The following is a 20,410-nucleotide window of genomic DNA, read 5'->3' as shown; positions in this document are numbered from 1 at the left end:
CTTAGGAGATTAAATGAATGGCTTTAGTCTTTGGAAATATTTGAAGATTTTAGTGATAGAGCTAATTAATTGAATGGTATGACGACCATGATTTTAGTAGTCAGTAGTCAGTAACTTTTTTTTTTTTAAAGATTTATTTATTTGTGCATACAGAACTGGGGTACAGGCCAGAGGTTCAGGGGCGGCGAGGGGCTTCACCAGAGACAGAGTGGGGAGCAGAAAAGGCAGATCGTGGAAGTACACTGCTGAGGGGAGCAGCAGGCGGGTCAGGAGAGGTCTGCCACGCCATGTGGTCACCTCTGGGGCAGGCCGGAAGCGGGAATGGAACTCATGCGGAAGTGGCTTTAGCTTCTCAGTGCTGTGCTTTAACCCGCTGCGCCACCAGGGAGGGCCAGTAATCAGTAACTTTTATGCCCACTGCCAAGTGGTGCCCTTGAATAAGTCAAGATATATGTTCTGGAGAGCATTAAATGGTGTTGCAGGATGGTAGAACCCTAAATTTATTTTAGGAAGTTTCTGTTCGTTTCAGCTATTAAGACAGTTGTTGGTACTTGGATGTCTGCCATCACCTCAGACACCACATGTCCAAAATTAAATTAATCATTTTCTCCCTTGGACAGCTCCCACATACCAAAGAATAGTAGTAAATAAGCCAAGAAACCCAGTTTCCTTTCTTAATACTACCATTTCTGTCTGGTCTCACCTGAAGTTCTATCTTTTAGATTGGAATTTTGAATTCCATTTTCTTCTTTTTATATTTTGTTTTATACTTTAAAATATCTTTCAGATTTTCCTTTTCATTTCCCCACGTAGAAATTAACATATAGACCTTAACTATATGTATATATATTAATTTTTTTTAAAGATTTATTTATTTATGTTTATAGAACTGGGGTACAAGCCAGAGGTGTGGGGGGTGAAAGGATTTACCAGAGACAGAATGGGGAGCAGAACAAGCAGATTGACTGAAACACACTGCTGACGGGAGCAGTGGGTGAGAGAGGAGAAGTCTGCCATACCATGTGAGTCAACTCCCTGGCCAGGGATCGAACTCGTACTGCAGTGGCTTTGGAGAGCTTCATAGTGCTATATTTTAAGCGGTTAAGCCAGTGAGAGCCCCACCTTAACTATTTTTAAGTCTTTCAGTGTTCTGTGGTACTTTCAATAAAGGTGGTACCCTTCATAATTACTCATTTTCTCTTTGTTATTTATGGTTTTGCCTATGAGTTTCACAGGATAAGGAGGTTCCAGAGCTTGAACACTTATATTAGATTCCTCTAGTAAAAGGAAATACATATATTTTCTATAAACATATAATATAATATGTGTCTAAGTATAGCATGTTCTATGTAATACTTGTACAAATGTATATATTTATTAAACATTAAATATCTATATATTTCATACTATATAATGTATTTCATTTTTATGCAAATATTTAATAAATATATTTAAAGGTTTATTAATGCATACAAGAACTGGGGTACAGGACAGAGGTAATGGATCCACCAGAGATGAATGATATTTGGGGAGGGTTTTTGCATTTTCTGCAGTGATTGCCCTTCTCAGTGAGGGAGGCTTACTCTCTGTCTTAGCTAAAGTTTGGTAGCACAGATCCAATTACATGGCCCTTAAATGATAAACTTTGTGGTAGGATTAAGTTTGTTATTTTAGAAGTCAAGTTAAATCTTCTAGGGAAACAGGTACAGTCTACATTTATGTAGAGAAAAAATACCTCCAGCATTATTATACTTTATAAATACTTTCCAAAAGATTTTTCATATGGGCCTTGCTGGTGGTGCAGGGGTTAAAGATAGTGCTATCATGTTATGGGCAGCCACTGTAAAACAAGTTCCATCCCTGGCCTATGCCTAGCTGGCCACAGAGCTAACCCATGTGACACAGCAGACCTCTCCTATCTTGCCTGCCACTCCCCTCAGCAGTGTATTTCAGTAGCTCTGCCTGTGCTGCTCCCCACTTTGTCTCTAGTGAATCCTTTCACCATCACCCTACCTCTGTACCTCTGGCCTACATGGCAGTTCTTCTTTGCATTAGTAAATAAAAATAAATCTTAAAAAAAAAAATTCCCTCCATGTTTCTGAACAGTTTTAACCTGGCCTTTGGCTTATAAACCCCACTCTGGAAAAGTGAAGGCAAGTATCCCACTGGATCAGATATTATTATTCAGGCAAGTCTACTAGGGGAGAATAGTTTTGTTTTTTTTTTTTCCTTGCATCAATTATAGGTCATGGCTTGTAGCAGGAGTTTGGTGACTTTGTGATGTTATTGAAGGCAAGAATGTGTATTGTAGGAATTGCCCACTAAAGATTTATTAGTAAACTGTGAGATTTTATTTAGGTGATAGGAAATTTTACATTTTCCTTCAAAGTTTTTTTATAAATGTAATCATTCATATTCATCATTCTTGAAATATTTTTTAGTGTATAACCTTTACAAATCAATTTTACTCCACTGGATAAGTTCTAAGGAACCTAGCAGGCTATCTGCTGGTAATTAATGAACATCTCCTTAATTTTTTGTTTCCATTTCATTGTCATTTTAAACTAATATAATATGTAATTTCCAGTGAATGTACTTTATTTCTAATGAGCTAGATTTTAGTGGGAGCATATTTGTATACAGCCAATGTATTAGTTCAGTCTGCCTTAACAAAACACTGCAGACTTACTCTTGTGTCCCCATGTGGCAAAGGGAAGAAGTGAGTTTACTGGTGTGTCTTCTTACAAGGAAGTTAATCCCATCATGAGAACCTCATCCTATGATCTCTCAGATTAGTTAATTACCATCTCCCAAAGACCATTATATTGGATGTTAGGAATTCAATAAAAGGGAAGGTAATTGAGTGGAGAAGAGAAGACACAGTTCAGCCCATAGTAACCAACAATGTTGATTTTTGAATGGTGCACACCTGAAACTTAATAATGTGATAGGGCAGTGTTATTTCTACTAAGAAAAAGGCTATTTTAGAAACTATTTTACCTAAGTAGAATTTTTAAAGCTATGATTTAGAATTGTTCTCATTTTATCTATTGGTAAGATTATCTGAAGCATCTTAATAGAAAAAGTAAAAATTATTTATCGTGGAATATGTAGTTAAATAATGCATTACTGGCATAAAATGGAACTGTAAAATTGCTGAAATGATTGTACTGTCATATTCTATGAAAGTTCATAGTTCCAGAAAAACTGCAAATGGCTCTTAATGTCTTTTAAAAATAGTCATGAGCCCTCCCTGGCGGCGCAGCGGGTTAAAGCACTGCACTGAGAAGCTAAAAAAGCCACTTCCACGTGAGTTAGATTCCCGCCTGCCCCGGAGGTGACCACATGGCGTGGCAGACCTCTCCTGACCCGCCCGCTGCTCCCCTCAGCAGTGTACTTCGTCGATCTGCCTGTTCTGCTCCCCACTCTGTCTCTGGTGAAGCCTCTCACTGTCCCTGAGCCTCTGGCCTGCACCCCAGTTCTGTATGAACAAATAAATAAATCTTAAAAAAATAAAAAATAAATAAATAAAATAAAAATAGTTATGAAAAGAGATGTTAGAGCATTCCTTTTCCTATGTTGAAAATAATAACCAATTTTATGGATGATTATGATCATCCACTGAAGTTTCTTTTAAAATTAGTCTTATTTTCTCCCTAAATAAATGATACAAACTAATAAGGAAGCCTTACTACCTTTATGGCTCCTTAAAAAAAAAATCTCTATGTGACATAGTTTTTAAAGATGTTAACATTAGTCTGATCTTATAATTATGATGTCAGTAGGGTAGAATAAATATGACTCCTATTTAATTTGTGAAAATTTGAAACATGGAGAAGTTTAGTTATCTAGGGTCAACAGTCCATTTTTGTTAATTCTGCTACTTCAAGTCATATTTCCTGTATATTCAAAAAACAAAGTACATTTACATTTCCTTGATCTGATATATGATAATAAATCATAGAAAGATTCTAATAGATGATTACTTTTTTTTAAAAAAAGATTTATTTATTTGTGCATACACAACTGGAGTACAGGCCAGAGGCTCAGGGGCAGCGAGAGGCTTCACCAGAGACTGGGTGGGGAGCATAACAAGCAGATTGACGAAGTACAATGCTGAGGGGAGCAGCAGGCGGGTCAGGAGAGGTCTGCCACGCCATGTGGTCGCCTCCAGGGCAGGCGGGAATCGAACTCTTGCAGAAGTGGCTTTAGCTTCCTAGTGCAGTGCTTTAACCCGCTGCGCCACCAGGGAGGGCTAGATGATTACTTTTATAACTATGTAGAAAGTTAAAGGGTTCTGTGTTAATTAAAGTCAACTTGAATATATATGGCATTATTGTTTAAAAATAACATAATGATATATTCAAACAGTCATTTATAAGAATACCTAAATTTCTATTATATATGCCAACCTGCTTTTCTTTTCAAGTTTTTAGAAACTTATTACAGTATTGTCTTCCTGGAATATAATATTAACATAAATATATTGATTAAATTAATAAATTTTATTAAGAATGAGCAATAGCTCTTATCAATTAAATTCATTTATAAAATTAAAGCTAATTATATTAATAAAATCATATGTTAATATCAGATTTTATATAATATCTTTGCAGAATCACACAATGGGTTTTCTCACTATATGAGTTGTCATAAGAACTCCTCACTATTTAGTAGAGGACAAGCTAGATTTAGCAGTAGGATGTGGAATTAAGAGGGTATGAAAGCCAGGTAATCTGTCTTACTTGCCCTATGTTGCATAAACAACTCCCCTACAAAAATGGCAAAACTTACTGCATCTCAATTGCAGTTTCTGCTTTTTGATGTTAGAATTTATTTCTATCATTGGAGTAAGATGACATTCAAATATGCAAAACTCCAGAGCACTGATTTTTAGTTTATGGTTTGTAGGATTGTGTAGTGTTAATTTCTTTTTACTTTAGAATAAAGTGGGCACATCTCTAAACCTTAAATAACAGTCGTGAAAATGGTATTTTTTGATCACAGTGGTGTGATGGAGAATATCAAGAGACAAACAAGAATGGGAGTGTGACTCTACAAGAAAAAATGTCATTTGAAATTAAGGTTGGGTGGATCCCAATTGGGTCATTAAAAGCAAAGACAAAAATAAAAGTAAAGATAAGAACCCAGAAGACTCTTGTTGTAGGACTCTAAACTTGGTTAGCCAAAATTAGGCAGTGAGTAAAACTACAGTATTTAATATGTGAGTTGACAAGTATTTAATTGGAGTATGTAAGGAGACTATAGGGAGAAAAAAGGGTAAACTTTAAAAACAGACCATAGCATAAGCTAGAAAATAAATCACTAATTTAAAATGTATTGGACATTAAACAGATGAAAAAGGCCTTTGAGAAGACTTGGGGCTTAGATATTCCTCTCACTTGCAAAGCCTTTCTTCCTCTAAGGCACTTGTCCTTTATGGCATGGCTTCTCTTCTCTTCTCTAGAACAAGTCTCGAGAAAGGTAGACTGGGCTGTGTGGAGAATGTCTTTCTCATAGGCCAGATAGCTTTCCTCTGTCATTTCCTTCCTCACTATTGCATTCATAGTAACACATTTTTAATTTTGGAAGCTTTGAAATGCAAGTTTAAAAGTTTTCAGAATGCAAATTTTTAGATTTTGCTAAGGTAAAGTGGCAGATGATATCTCTGCTCCCTTGTAGGGCATTTACATAATTCTATTCACCTTTCTTGTTAAAAAAAAATTTTTTTTTAGTGTTTGCTGAGTAATTCAATCCATGAGAACAAAAAGTGTGTGTATTTAATATTTGTTATGGTCAATGTTATACTGTACATGGTAGAAAGATTTCAATCCAAATAAAAATTTAATTTTCAAGTTAAAAAGGAAAATGACATACTGACTCCTCCCATCTTCTTTAAAACCATGCAGGTCATCTATGCATTAAACACTAAAAATGATGAACATGAATCTGCAATTCAAGCCCTTAAAGATGCTCATGAAGAAGAAATCCAACAAATTCTTGCAGAAACCAGAGAAAAGATACTGCAATATAAAAGCAAAGTAACGGAGGAGTTAGACCTTAAGAGAAAGATTCAAGTTTTAGAAGCCTCATTAGAAGATCACATAAAAATGAAGCAGCAGGCACTGACAGAATTCGAAGCCTACAAGCACAGGGTTGAGGACATGCAGCTTTGTGCGGAAGCCCAGCATGTGCAACGCATAGTAACCATGTCTAGAGAGGTTGAAGAAATTAGAAGGAAATTCGAGGAAAGATTGCGGAGTTTTGGACAACTGCAAGTACAGTTTGAAAAAGACAAGCAGTTGGCATTGGAAGATTTGCGAAATGCACACAGAAGGGAGATCCAAGAGCTGTTGAAGTCTCAGCAGGATCATAGCGCCTCCCTGAATAAAGGACAGGAGAAGGTGGAGGAACTGCACAGAATGGAGGTCGACGCCTTGAACAAAACACTGGAAGAGCTAAAAGTTGAACGGAAAAAGCTAATTGAGGACTATGAAGGCAAGTTGAATAAAGCTCAGTCCTTTTATGAACATGAGCTTGATACTTTGAAAAGATCACAGCTTTTTACAGCGGAAAGCCTACAGGCTAGTAAAGAAAAGGAAGCTGATCTTAGAAAAGAATTTCAGGGACAAGAAGCACTTTTACGAAAAACCATAGGAAAATTAAAGCTAGAATTACAGATGGTCCAGGATGAAGCTGGAAGTCTTCATGATAAATGCAAAAAGCTACAGGTGGCACTTGTTACAGCAGAGAACAGTGTTCAGGTAAATTAAGATCAACACATAGATTTGGATTCCAGTGTTCTTTTTCTTTTCAACTAGACCTCTTTAACTTTTTTTTTCTGTTTGCTTTCCCACCATTCCTTTATGAGAAAGTTTAAGGCGGAAGGTTTTATTATCCTGTAGCTGTTATTTTCTATTAGAATTTTATATATAAAGGCCTGAAAACATAAGTTTAGAACATTGATGATTATTTAAGAGGGGATTTTATTTTAATGATGTAGTAGTGTTTTCTACTACAAGTGAAAACTACTATAAGTGATTTGGGACAGTTAAAATAGTGTTAATTTATTAGAATTTAATTGTCTTTTCCTTTTCTTTGGAAGAAAAGAAAAGGTCTGCGCATGACTTAATACCCAGAATTGAACAAAAAAATTAAGCTTGTTTTATTAGGGATATGGCACAAGTCTGAAAACAAGCCACAAAGTCTCTCTGAGTTTTGTTATACTGGCATGGAAAACACCTAGCCTGTATTTTTAACATTTAAATGGATCAGAAAGGGTAGAACAACATTTGAATGTATCTGTGCAACATTTGAATGGATCAGAAAGGGTAGAATAGTCTGTGACTGGATCAAATGATCTATGAAAACAAGTTGTGTGTCATCAACATATATTTCAAATATTGTTAAGTATGACTTATAAATAAGAAGTTGATGCTTCTATTTTAAATGAATTATTTAGCTTAGCATCATTCTTGTATGTTAAAAATGCTATTTGATTTTTCTCAGGTTCTTCAAAAGCAACTTGATGATGCCAAGGAGGGAGAAATTGCCTTATTAAGCAAACACAAAGAAGTGGAGAGTGAGCTTGCAGCAGCCAGAGAGCGTTTACAGCAGCAAGCTTCAGATCTTGTCCTCAAAGCTAGTATGTCTGACCATAGTTCTTGGTATATCCCTCAGCTAAAATCACCACTTAATTGTTAATTCAGAACAAAATTAGCTTCTCTTCCACACTGGTGACATTATAATCTAAAAATATTAAAGGGTTCTGATATCATAGACGATTAATCATAAGAAAAGCACGTAATACCTTACTTTTTGGAAAAATTAAGAGCAGGTACTATAATACAAATACCTCAGTAACTTAAAAGAAAAGTGAAGCACTCTACAAGGCTTTGTACTTAATACACATTTTAAAGTATTTGAATTAGTGTAACGAATCATCTCGTTTCATTCGGCTTGTTAATAAAGGTATCATTTCATATACTAAAGCCGAGTGGCTCTTTCTGATATGGCTGCCCAACTCATTTCACAGCCCTTCCTAGAGAAGGTGGGTAACCTCTGTCAGCTCTGAAGTCACTTTTAACCCATGTTTAATGCCAGGTGAAGCACATACTTGGAGCGGATCATCTGATTTTAGTGGATCACCAGTGAATTCCAGATGACCTGTCTCCTCACATAGTCATTTTCAGTATTAGCATATGTGACCATCACTTGCAGGACTTGTGCAACCCCAGAAACTGGGCTCCTGCCCCAGAGTTTCAGGTTCAGTAGATTTACCCGGGGTGATCTGTAGGTGATCTGTTCTTTCAGCTAGAGTTCCCAGGTGGGCCATCCACGCTGTGAACCACTTCCCTAGTGCATGCTTTCTAAGGCCTTTTTCTTACGTGCTTTTATGTATGCATGCATTTATTTTTAATGGGGATGAAGTTTGGATACCCCCACCAGGTATGGCCACCGTAGTGCACCCACTAAATCATCCACAGCCCACCACCATAGTCCATTGTGGTTCCTTCCCTCTTTGTTCTTATCCTCGCTCCACCCTGCCTCCTTTGATGCTTCAGTTCTCTAGTCAGCTTTCAAGGGTTAGTTTTTGAGCTTGTCTTTATCTGGCCCTTAGTTTGGCTTCTCTGTATTCCATATATTAGTCTCACAGGCACTTTGCATCTCTCTGTTTCTCTCCCCATCCTCCCCTCACCTTTTTTTGCTGTTGTCACTGATTTTATTTTTTCATAACTTTACTGTCCTTATCTGTCTCTTACTCTGCCTTAGTTCTTTATCAAGTCTCTTGTCTAAAATAAACTCAGCTTCAACTAACTGCTACCTGCCATCTTTGCTCCCTGCATACAGATTTCTTTACTCTTTATATTAGAACTGAAAAAAGCAATTAGAAAAGAACAAATTATTCATTTCGATATTAGCCAGTACATCCTCTTATTTTCTTTACTACAAGACGCTAAAGAGTTGCTGCCACTTCAACTTGCATAGCTGTACTCTTTTTTAAAAAAAGAAAAAAAGAATGGCACTGGGTGTAGGGAGCAATATCAATGATGGGGAAAAGATTTCTTTCGAAGTTAAATTATTCTACTTGGGTATTAAATACTCCCATGGTAAATATTTCACATTTACTCAGCGAGGAAACTGAAGAAACGTCATTTATTTTCTTAGGTATTAGGTACAAATGTTTCATTAAATATACACTGTCTTATACCACAATACAAATAAATTTTAAATTGAAGGGGTTTTCTTTTTGGGGGAGTAGGTCATATTGGAATGCTTCAAGCAACTCAAATGACCCAGGAGGTTACAATTAAAGATCTAGAATCAGAAAAATCAAGGGCCTATGAGAGATTATCTCAGCTTGAAGAAGAAAGAGCTTTTTTGCAAAGCAAAACTCAGAGTCTGGATGAAGAGCAGAAGCAACAGCTTCTGGAACTGGAGAAGGTAAAAAGCAATGGAGGACCTCTCTCCATCCCCTACCCTCCTCATGAAAGAAAAGGGAGAAAGTTCAGTCTTTATTTCAGATTTTCTATAAAGTACTTATTCACACTCCACAGTAACAGTGTATTTCTTAACTCTAGTAATTATTTTTTGTTGCCTTTATGTTGGAAAAAGTTTAAAGCTGGACTACCTCACATTGTGAATATGTTCGAAATTTTGCTGATAATGATTTTAATGTGAAGTTTAAAACAATTCACCCTACCTTAAGACAGAACTTTAATAAACTTATTTTAGTGGAATGTGTAGTTATGGTTAATAGTGTTTTTTTTAATTGATGAAACATGTTGCATATATATTTAGGAAATTTCCATAAAACTGAAATGGATGACAGTCCTCTTGCTCTGAAAATTTATATACCAACATTCTGAATATCTAGATTAAGCAAATAAGACATATCATTTGTAGAATAACTGCACATATTTATTCCAATTTTTCAGATGTCTCCAATACCAAGTGGGAGTTTTGGACACTCTTTCTCCTTCCCTCAACAACCAAGCTTGTCGCAAAATGTCTGTTCTTGCCCCTTGCTCACTTCCCAATCGCTTCCTACCTGGGTGCATTCTGGTTTCTTTTACCACCACTCCGCACAATCTGCGTCTGCCTCAGCCTCCAGTGACATCTTGGTTGCTGGACTTGGTGGATCTTGTCTTACCGTGGTACTTGTGCCTCTCTGACTTTTACAGCTTCCTTTTGGTATTTCACGTTCTCCCTGGCCTTGCAGTCTTATTCATGGTCTTGTTCCCTCTCCACTGCTCTCTTACTAGTGATGTCCTCCTAGCATTTCATCTCACTCCATTTCACTGACATCAGTTGTCACTTGTTCAGTGATTCAGTGTTAGTTCCAAAATCTGACAGATTGGGATACATCTTTTCCCTTAACTTGAGTCCTACATATCTAATTTCCACTAGATATTTCTGGTTTTCCTGTTTGTCAAATTGATATGTCTAGAATTTTCTCCCCACTAAAGTACTATATTTCTTTTAGTTCCTTTCTCCAACAATACCCCTTCAGTCTAACTAGTTGAAATAGGAGTCATTCTTGACTACCGTTTTCCTAACACTTTTTCTCTCACCAGTGCTACTAGTTCAACTCCCTTAATAGATTTTTATTCCATCCTCTCTCCTGCATACCTCTTCACAGATCCTAGGTTGAGGTATCTGCCCTTTCTAGCCTGGACTTCAGTTTTAACCTTCTAACCATATTTCCTGTATTCAGTCTGCTTGCTAGATTCCCACCAGTATAATTTTTTAAAAATTATTTTCTTAAGTCAATGATTTCTCACTCCTGTAAGAATAAAATTCAGAGCCCTTGAATAAACAACCCTTCCCATCATTTGACTGCTGCCTACTTCTGAGCCTCATCCCTTGCCACTCCCATACTGCTTAGCTATGTGGCTTGCCTATCTCCCTCAACTTTGCCACCTGATTAACCATGTCTCATCTTTCAGGATAAAAGGAAATGGTTATGAATGCAGGCTTTTGACATCAGATCGGGCTTGAAATTTTTTCATCTTTAGTTTCCTCATGGACTTATTGAGAGAATGCATTTTCTTCAGTTCTGGCTCAGATTTATTTTTCCTTGGAAAGCCAACCATCATCACTCTCTTCCTCTTTTACATACAAACACAAACACACAAATCTTCCTACTTCATCCAGGTTAGACTACTTTCCTGTGTACTGTTATAGCACATAGTATGCATTCCTTTCATAGAACTTATTAATTATAGCCACTGTCTTTGGCCTTTTTTTTTTATCATTAGACTCTGAATGCTTAAAAGGCATATAATCGATACTCAATAAAATTGTATTGAACAATACTGAGTAGATAAATGGCAGGCCGTTTTGTGTACAACATTGACATACATAAAGTCTTTCTTAATTGCAGATTGCTAATTTGTTTCTAACCTAATAATGGTCTTAATTTATCACTTGATTTAAATTTATTCATTTTGCCTGTGTCACCCTGTCATTTTCTAGGAACACCAATAATGTATTCCCATGTTCCATAGTCTAAATCTGTAACACTAATAAGTTCACGTGTTTACTGCATATTCAAAATACTGTTAACAGTAATGAGAAAAGTCAGGTGCCTATTATTGAACTATGTTTTTATTCTAGAAAGTAAATGAAGCAAAGAAAACACAGCAAGAATATTATGAATTGGAGCTTAAAAATCTGCAAAACAAGTTGGAAGGGGAGGTAGCTCAATTAAATGAAGCCCATTCTAAGACTTTAGAAGAATTAGCTTGGAAGCACCACATGGCAATTGAAACTGTCCATAGTAATGCATTAAAGGATAAGAAAAAATTGCAAATGGTGAGTAAAAATTCAGCTTAGCCTTGCAGTATAAACTGGTAAAGTTCCTGTAATATTCCAGTGTGCCCTGCAGCGTGGAGTCATGAGTTGCTTCATTTTGATAGCTGCTGCCTTATAATCACTTTGTAAATTATAGTTCAGAGTCCCACACATGTACCTCTTGATAGGAAATCTTGTTTGTTATACTGATGTATGAGGCATTTTGCTTTGTGTATGCCTAGTGGAGACACACTCCCTTGATTGTGAGTTGTCTCTTCATGAGACAACATAAGTGGGCACTTCAGGAAGCCTCACTTGTCAGTGCTTTTACTGTCCTGTAGACAGTTGCCTTCCCTGAGAAAGTGATTTGTTTTGTTTTCCTCAAGTAATCAACTTGCTAATAGTCATTCATGATAACCAGTAATGCGGTAATGCCTACTAGAGAAGCAACTTATCTGCCAGATCTGGACCTTGTCCTTATGCTGAGCTCTTTGTTTACTAACTGCCTGACCTTGATGGTAAAGCAATGCCTCAGGCTCTCCATCTGACAGATGAAGTAAGATTTACCTTGTGATATTTCTGTGAGGATTAAGTGAGATGAAGTACCAAGATCCCAGTCTTAGCACATAGTGATAAGTAAATATGAATTATTAATCTTTCTTAACGAATGCCAGACACTGCAATGATTTTTTAGTTTATTTTTTCTTTCAATCTTTGTATCACTAGTATAGGTTTTTTTCTGTACCCATTTTACTAATGAGAATATAAACGCACAGAGAGAATAAACACTTGCTGAAGCATAGGCAGCTGGTAAGATTTAGTCAGGCCTTGCACTTGAATCTCAAGGCTCAAACCATAATGTATTTAAATGCCACATCATGTGGGCATATATTAATGATGGTTGTTTAATATAATTGTGCTTTATAGTTTCCTAAATTAAAAAAAAAGCATAGTTTCCTAAATACTTTTTATATAAAATCCTTATTACTTCTGACTTGGAGGTGAATGTCATTTTTAGTATCTAGTTGGTGACATAAGTTTAACAAACCTGATTTTCTCAGAGGCACAGACTTAGTACATAGAAGAGATGTGAATTGAGATCTACCTTTATGTCCTTTCCTTTCATTACACAAGTAGTTGGGGAAGCATATACTGACCACCTAATCTAACTTAATGGAAAATTCAAATAAAAATTCCTGTTAGGCTACTACTACTATTTCAGCATACTATTTTATGTTTATGCAGCAAGAAATAAAACGTAATGGTATGGTATTTCTCAAGGTTCTGATGGCTGTTTTTCTAAGCCTCCCTACTATCTCAAGGCCAGTTTCTGCAGGTTTATTTATGTGGCACATGTCCGTGCCAGCATGCATGTATCAGATGCTCAAGATTTTATAGCTAAGTATTGGTGGTAACTGATGTTTCAGTAATATTTCTGGTAGCTTTCCTTATTAATTTTTCTGCAAGCCTTTTCACTTTACCTTCCTCCTCTCTTGCCGGACTGTTCAAGTCATAGGTGTCTCACCGTTAGCCACCTTCTGTTCCTCTGCAGTATGTTCTAAATGCTAGAGTCAAGTTGTCTTCCATCAATGTTGATTTTGCCTCATTTTTTTCATCCCAGTCAACCCCCCCTTTAAATTTCAATTTATGAGCCACTTCAAAATCTTTAATAAAGCGACTTAAATTTCTTTATCCTTTCTTTGAAAGGTGATTGCCATGGACAGATGACATGAGTCTCCTATATGTGAACATAGATAAAACCCCTTTTGATTACCTTGTATATAAGCTTCTCTTCTCTCAAAATAGTTTATTTATTCCTTCAATTATTGCATGCCTAACTAACTCATGTCTGAGCCAAGCTAAAATCAGCTTCCTTCCAGAGTAATCTTTGCAATGAAATAGTATCTTTTAAAGACTATTTAACTAAAGGTGACATCTCCATTTCTTTTTACTTCATTATCAAGAAATATTTTCTTTCATGACTCTAGTTCACCCACCCCATTTGAAAATCAAAATACAGAGAATCCATGCAGTCACGGTAACTTAACGTCTAAAGCTGTGTTGCAATGTTGGTCCTTGGCTAATAGTAGAAACTGGAATTTCATGAAGGTTCCCATCATTCCGTAGTAAGAATGGTTCTCTGTGCCTGTACTATTTATGCAGACAGTATGGTCGATGCTGAACATCTGCTTTCTTTCTCAGAGTCTGGAGTTTTGATGCACGTTAATCAACAGGTTCCTACCTGATCTACGCCCGATAAAAAAACAGGGACACTGAGCGTTTTGTGAGGTTTTCTGATGGACAGTGCTCTAGTGATTCTCATACTTGCTGAGGAACCTATGAGAAGACTCTTGGAAGCTTATGCTTCGGTTGCCTGCAGACTGCCCAAGCACCTTTTCCTTTTATTGATTATGCTCTGGTATCCATTTATCTAGTATAAATCACTGCTGTGAGTACAACTATATTCAGAGCCCTGTGAGTCACCCCAGCCGAAGATCAGACCTAGAATTTGCCTTGGAGACTCCCAAAAGAAACTCTGTTCTTTATTCTTCTCATGTTGCCTTTTAGAAATATTGAGCTACTTATAGCATAATATGCTATTTTGTACCTAAGGTTTTTTGCTCATGCCTTTCGTCTGCCTAAAATATTGTATTTCCTCTTACGTCACCACCTTTTCAAAACCCCATAGCAACTGATATCTCTGTGCAGGTTTCCCCAGCAAACTAGAACTTAATCAGTTCCCCATGCTCTTATACTCCTTATACATGCCAATTTCAATTACCTATTCTTGAGTTACTTGTTACCATAAGCCTATTAAGGGAAGTCACCATGTTTTAATATTTAACTGAAATAAAGTAGCATGCCTGGCAGATAAGAGTTCTTCAGTGTCAACATTATTGACATTGCTCTTCAAATGTCTTAATTTTGTGCTTGTTAATTTTTGACTCATTCTTGTGCCACACTATTGAGTTCCAAAGTGTTAACTGGTATTTGTTTTTTTATATATAAATATATAAGAATTCTGAATTCAAGAGGATAGTTGTAATTTTTTATTTACTCGACAAATTTGTCATGTTTATCACATATTTCTGGCTTTTTACTATAAACAAATATTCATTTTGAAAAATCAATTTACTAAATCCTTGGTGGTTCAGAATTAGAGCAGCTAAATCCACCAGGATTAACTAGTTAGTAATGATATTACTAAGGGTCCATCTAATTTGAAAAGTAAAGCATCAAAAGACAAAACAGCATCAAAAGACAAAACAGTCTTTTCTTAAAACCTTTGAAGTAAGAGGTATTTGAAATTTTGTTAATTTTTTTAAAAGATTTATTTATTTATTTATGCATACAGAACTGGGATACAGGCCAGAGGTGCAGGGGTGGTGAGAGGCTTCACCAGAGACAGAGTGGGGAGAAGAACAGGCTGACAAAGTAACACTGCTGAGGGGAGCAGTAAGCGGGTCCGGAGAGGTCTGCCACACCATATGGGTCACCTCGGGGGCTGGGGATTTAACTCACGCTGAAGTGGCTTTAGCTTCTTAGTGCTGTGCTTTAACCCACTGTGCCACCAGGGAGGGCCCAAAATTTTGTTCATTTTAAAAAAAATTATTTTTCTAAGGAATTGGAGGAACAGTATAAAAAAGAAAAAGTAAACCTAGAAGAAGATAAAAATCAGCTTCATCAAGAGCTTGAAAACCTGAAGGAAGAACTGGAAGATAAGCTGAATACAGCCAACCAAGAGGTAAGAGTTCACCCATGTTAATGTGTTTGAGCACCATGTTATTGTTTGCCCCACCCCTCTCTGTTTGCCTTGTGTGCCGTGCCTGCTACTGTGTTTTTCCCACTGTACCTGCCTTATGTGGCTTCCTAAGGCCAGTACCTGGCCTGCATTTGTCTTGCGAGCCATGCCTACCTCATTGGTCTTATTTTCCCCAAGAGTTTTTAAATCCTGCTTTCTCACCACTCTGCTTTTGCTCACAGAAACCACACACCAAACTTGCACTCAGTATCCTTTGTTTATCTTTAAACATTTATCCAAAGAAGGTACTGAGCTCTGCATTTGGGAAGGATAGAGAACTAAGATTGTTACTGGTATTTTTAGCTCAGCCTCTTTTCTATTGTCTAAATAATCAGCTGCTGGCTCCAAGTCTGCATGCCTTTCTTGGCAGAGAATGATTTTTGTATTTACAGCATCTTACTCTTCTTAAAAGTCTTTCTCATGCAAGTTCCCAGGAGAGTATGCTCATCTCCAAGTGGTTTAAGTGTTTTTTTCCAATCTATATATTATATTCTCACCGAGAAATGTTCTAATAAATATGTAATGATTTTCCTGCCGGACGCATTTTCAGATGTGTTTTAGCACACTGATATTTTGGAGTCTCATTAGAATGGCTCCCCAGGAATCTGCTTGGCTCTTCCTCCCTGTGCACCTGCTGCCTTCAGCCTGCGGCATCTTTTTCTTGTCCCACTTTGCTGAGTAGGCCAGGCTCTCCAGAAATAATAAGCATTCCTAATTCGTCCCTGCTCTTAAAGTGAAGAATGTCAATGTTTCACATATAATTATGTTTCTGTAGAGTTTTATTTTGTAAATTCTCTTTACCAGGTTTGGGGAGTTCTCTAGTTACTCTAATTTTGTAATTTAAAAAAAATTACAAATTTATGTTGACGTTTCTGCATTTATTGAGTTCATACTATTTCACCTTTAATTTGTTAATGTGGTAATATTACACTAATCTAATATTAAATTAACTTTGGATTTCCACAATAAGCCCCAGTTAATTATGATAGATTTTATATGCACACACATGTGCCTTTTCAACATGATAAAGGCTCCATGTTGTTAGTATCATTTACAATTTTTGAGCCCAGTATGTTCAGTAAAATTGCTTTGTACTTTTCATTTTTTATACTATTTTTTTCTGGTTTTGAAATCATGGTTATACTTTCATAAAATGAAATGGGATTTACTCATTTCTGTTCTCTGGAAGAGTAAGATGAGATTGAAATGCTTTTTTAAATATATACATTTTTATTTATATCTTTCACATCATTGTATATTTTCTGTAAAATTCCTACCACCAGTTCATCCGTGAACTATCACCATCGTCCCTTGTACTCTTCTCTCCCCTGTTTCGATCCCTTTTCCTCCCCTCCATCACAGAATGCCTCTTATTTATGGATGCCTGCTAGTTAATGAATGCCAGAATCATAATAGGCTATAAGAAGAAGCTAGTGATTAAAAAATATCAGGTTGAAATAACCATATTTCCCTATGAAATATTACTTAGAATCATCTTGGATGACCAAATATTAGGCCAACCAGATAATTTTAGCATTATGATCCTTCTAAATATTTTTATAGCTTTAAAGTTGTGAGTTTTCTTCTGGACATAAGTTTTTAAGCGCTTATATAGTTCTTCATTTTGTTAAAATGAAAATCATTTGGATTACTTTTATTATGAGATGTTACAGAACATAGACTGCCTGACAGGTGGTACATCAATAAATATCAATATTTGTGAATGAAATATTTATTGAATGAATTTTGAGGCATTGGCCTTTTACTTGATGGGCAGGGATTGTCATAAAATGTCATAGCTAGAGTAGCAAGATTTTTTTTTAAGATCCATTAAGAATCCTTAATCAACCAAAAACATACTTTAGCCATTTGCCCCCTGACTTTAAGGGAGCCAAGGGTTTCAGAAGATGCTGAGCAGTACTTTTTATTGGAATCTTGTTATTGCTAGCAAGTGGTTAAGTATCGGGTTTATAAATACTTTTATTCATTAAAAAATTTTTCTTTTTCATTGCTCTTGCTGTAAATGGAATTCTTGAATAGGAGTAATTATATACCTCTCATTACTTATTACTAGATTAGTCTCCTGAATAATTGGACCTAGATTCCAGCAACATCAATTATATTTGCATAGTCTTATAATTTAGTAAACATTTATTGATTGCATATCAAAATGTTAAGGAACTAACTAAAGTGGCTATTATGACTTGGTAATAAATCCAGTATATAGAGTCCAGAAGGGAAAGTGGTTCTCTGATCCCAAGGCTTATAAAAGCACTGGAGAAAGTGATTGGAGAACTAAAAAGTGGGAGATGGTCTTTGAAAGGAAGATACAAATTTTCCAGATACAGGAGTAATGAAAACAGCATAGGTATGAGGAGTAATCTAAATCTGTTATTATTGGAATAAGGCTTTAACATCTCAGTGAGCCAAGGAAAGTTCACTATTGCTATGCCAGTGTCTACACTCAGCACTATTGACAGTTTGGGGCCAGATAATTCCTTAGACTGTTTAGGATATCCCTGTTCTCTACACACCAATAATAGTAGTGAGGACCATCCCTTCGTCTCCAATTCTTACTACCAAAAGTATTTCCAGATACTGACAAATATTCTCTCAGGACAAAACTAACTCTGGTTGAGAACTGTTGAATTTGAGCATGGGATATATATGGGACTTGTGAAGAAGTACAGTAGAAAGCAAAATGTGAAGCTAAAATTATGAGGAATTCCTGTGCTGTAACATAGACTGGATTCTATTCTGATGGTGGTGTGGCAGTAACAAAGCCACCACACTATTGGATGATCTTAGGAAAATATCTCCAATAGCAATAGAATGACTGGTATGGGAAGAGATTTGGTGATGAGAGTTGGATAGATGAATTAAGATGCTATTACGGGTCCCTCCCTGGTGGCTTGAAATGTGCAGCACTGTGAAGCTGGCTGTGGCCACTTCAGTGTGAGTTCGATCCCCACCCTGGAGGTGATCCACATGATGTGGCAGACCTCTCCTGTCTGGCTCACTTTAGCAGTGTACTTCGTCGATCTGCCTATTCTACTCCCCACTCTCCCCACTCTGTTCTTATTCCAATAATAACAGATTTAGATTATTCCCCATTTTAGTCAGAGAGCTCACCCAAGGTTAGCTAGTGGGAATAAAGCTAATGATAAAGAAAAGCACCAGCACAGAATAAATTGAGTCAGGCAAAGGGACTGAGAAAGAGAAATCAAGATCTTTAGAGCAAGGATCACTGCACATATGAAAACACATACTTAACAAGAATATGTGTATCAACATGTACACAGTGAATCAGAGTATGGTACCGGAAAAGATTATGCAATCAAGATGTCTCTGGGGTAAATTTTAGTAAAGAGGTAGGGTAGAAGGCAGTTAGTATAAAAAAAAGAAGAAGGCATCACTTAATAGATTTAATCTGAGTAACAGAGTGTGACACTGTGCTTTGAAGGCTCTTTAGATGAAAGAGCAGAGAAAAAAATCTCAGATTTCTTCTTTAAACTTGTACCGAAAAAAGTTCCAAATGGGTTAAGGATTGAAATGTAATATCAAATCATGAATGAATATAAATAAAATATGAAAATACAGATGACAAGCTTAAGGACCAAGAAGGCCCTTTGAAAACAGATGACAAAATGAATTATAATAAAAAAAAGAATCAAAAAACAAACAAAACCCCAAAATATTTGTACAGTTAAAACTTCTACATATCAAAATACACCATAAGTAAAATTATGAGGAAGGAGAAATTAGAAGACCTGGAATAAGTGATTGGCAAATTGCATGAGTAACAAAAATCCATGTCTTTTAATACTTCAAGAACATTTATAAAAGATAACAAATATACAGATACCCTAATATTTAAAAATGGGCTGAAAGAACATGAAAAGCAATTTGTACTTCACTGTAATTTAAAAACTGGAATGAAATCAATGAGATGCCATTTCTATTACCATAAAATTAGTGGTGATAAAAAATTGAGACTTTGGATTGTCAAGAAAGAAGAAAAAGGCACACAAAAAACTGCTAATGGTAATATAAAAATCACATAATTTTCCCGGAAAGAAATTTAGCAATAGGTATGAAAACCTTAATGATGGGCACATACTTGAACTTGTACATCTCTGTTTACTTTACCTAAGCAAATAATTAAGGATCACTGACAAAAATGTCAGCACTATTTACAGTAGAAGAAATATGTAGAAACCGAGATTCCCAGAGAACTCTGCCTGTAGGAGGAAGAGGGTTCATTTTCTAATGCACACAGAAGCAGCTCTTGCACTTCTGTTCATGTTCTGAACTGCTTCTAGAGCAGAGGGGGACTGTCTTTTTCTGCTTAGAGGAATAATATGGCCTTGCCTAGTACAATAAAAATTCAAAGAAGTGAAGGCATGAATGTTCTTTTTAGGAGTTAAATATTTACAGATTGGAGGTGGAGCTAGTAATAGCAAAAATTTTTCTGCTATTGACTTATTTAATGAATAATGACAGCTATTAGATACCAAAGCACTATGCTAGGTATTATGGTTTCAGTGATGAATAAGTCAGATAAGGAAACAAATAATTATAAGTCTGAGGCATATTGATCAATGGTGACAGGTGATTTGCCAGAAAAATTAACAAAGTTTGTGCAGTGGTCCAAGGCTTGATTAGTTCTAGGAATTAGAGGGATGCCAATAGAGATGGAGCATGATAGCAACTGTAATTAATAATTATTTAGTTCTTAACCCTCAGGCAATTTTTTATAGTCTTTCCTTTATATACTGTGCATTCCTTGATTTTCCACAATAACCTTAGACA

The 20,410-nt window shown here is 36.2% G+C and overlaps 1 protein-coding gene across 3 annotated transcripts in view; it reads left to right on the top strand.

Annotated features, from left to right (window-relative positions):
* FAM184A (family with sequence similarity 184, member A) overlaps positions 1 to 20,410 on the top strand; it is a 76,745-nt gene that overhangs the window by 18,888 nt on the left and 37,447 nt on the right. For 2 of the 3 annotated variants that reach the window (XM_012724018.1, XM_004673815.2), the window contains exons 2-6: positions 5,910 to 6,764; positions 7,510 to 7,645; positions 9,263 to 9,444; positions 11,620 to 11,817; positions 15,419 to 15,541. In XM_012724018.1, coding sequence (XP_012579472.1) covers positions 5,910 to 6,764; positions 7,510 to 7,645; positions 9,263 to 9,444; positions 11,620 to 11,817; positions 15,419 to 15,541 — 1,494 coding nt within the window. Of the gene's footprint in view, positions 1 to 5,909; positions 6,765 to 7,509; positions 7,646 to 9,259; positions 9,445 to 11,619; positions 11,818 to 15,418; positions 15,542 to 20,410 lie in introns of all 3 variants that reach the window. The other variant, XM_012724023.1, reaches the window with a different exon arrangement.

Source organism: Condylura cristata, unplaced genomic scaffold (assembly GCF_000260355.1).
Source record: "Condylura cristata isolate star-nosed mole 26May11 unplaced genomic scaffold, ConCri1.0 scaffold00001, whole genome shotgun sequence".
NCBI lineage: Eukaryota > Metazoa > Chordata > Mammalia > Eulipotyphla > Talpidae > Condylura > Condylura cristata.
Note: the sequence above shows the minus strand (reverse complement) of the source record. Positions and strands in the feature narration are given on the sequence as shown.